Source organism: Eimeria mitis, genomic scaffold, assembly GCF_000499745.2.
Source record: "Eimeria mitis Houghton genomic scaffold, Emh_scaff621, whole genome shotgun sequence".
Lineage (NCBI taxonomy): Eukaryota > Apicomplexa > Conoidasida > Eucoccidiorida > Eimeriidae > Eimeria > Eimeria mitis.
The window spans coordinates 1875-2403 of NW_013574408.1; the positions used below are offsets into that span (position 1 = coordinate 1875).

The 529-nt window shown below is 58.4% G+C and overlaps 1 protein-coding gene across 1 annotated transcript in view; it reads left to right on the forward strand.

Annotated features, from left to right (window-relative positions):
* Positions 1–402, forward strand: part of EMH_0018000 (uncharacterized protein) — a gene marked incomplete at both ends in the record, with an annotated part of 917 nt that extends 515 nt beyond the window's left edge. Inside the window, 2 exons of the mRNA XM_013501038.1 lie at positions 79–153; positions 284–402. Coding sequence (XP_013356492.1) covers positions 79–153; positions 284–402 — 194 coding nt within the window. The remainder of the gene's footprint in view (positions 1–78; positions 154–283) is intronic.
* Positions 403–529: the final 127 nt, after the last annotated feature.

The following is a 529-nucleotide window of genomic DNA, read 5'->3' on the forward strand; positions in this document are numbered from 1 at the left end:
AAAGAAGTATCTGTGAGTACACCGCATCTGCGCTCGGTTGAGCAGGCTGGCTTGTATCGCTGGCCTTCTTCCCTGCAGATCTGATAGACACGGTTACCGATTGCGCGCTCGTCTGCACAGCTTCCAACGCTTGGGACAGGGCGAGTGTGGTTAGTGAGTCTGTGTGCGTGCGCCGTTGCATTGGCGCCCAAGGAGCAAAGGCGAACGAGGAATGCGAGGTGCTCCAGCAGAATGCAGAGCTGTGGTCAGGACGTCCGTTCGCGTGGGGGTGTTTTTGTCGAAGGGGTGGGAAGCAGCGGTGTGCGCAGGGGTAGCACTGTGCGGACTGCAGAGCGTGCGTTGGGTTGTTGCAAGAACAGCCTGTACAGCGGCGCGCTGGTGCAGGCATGGCTGAGAGCCTGAGTGAAGGCGTTGCGAGTGGCGTGGTGCACCTGCACGTTGGCGGTAGTTTGCAATTTGGTAGGTAGTTGCGGCATGTTGTGTCCATGCAGCAAGTGAGTTGGGCTCGACAAGAAGTACCTGTGAGTAC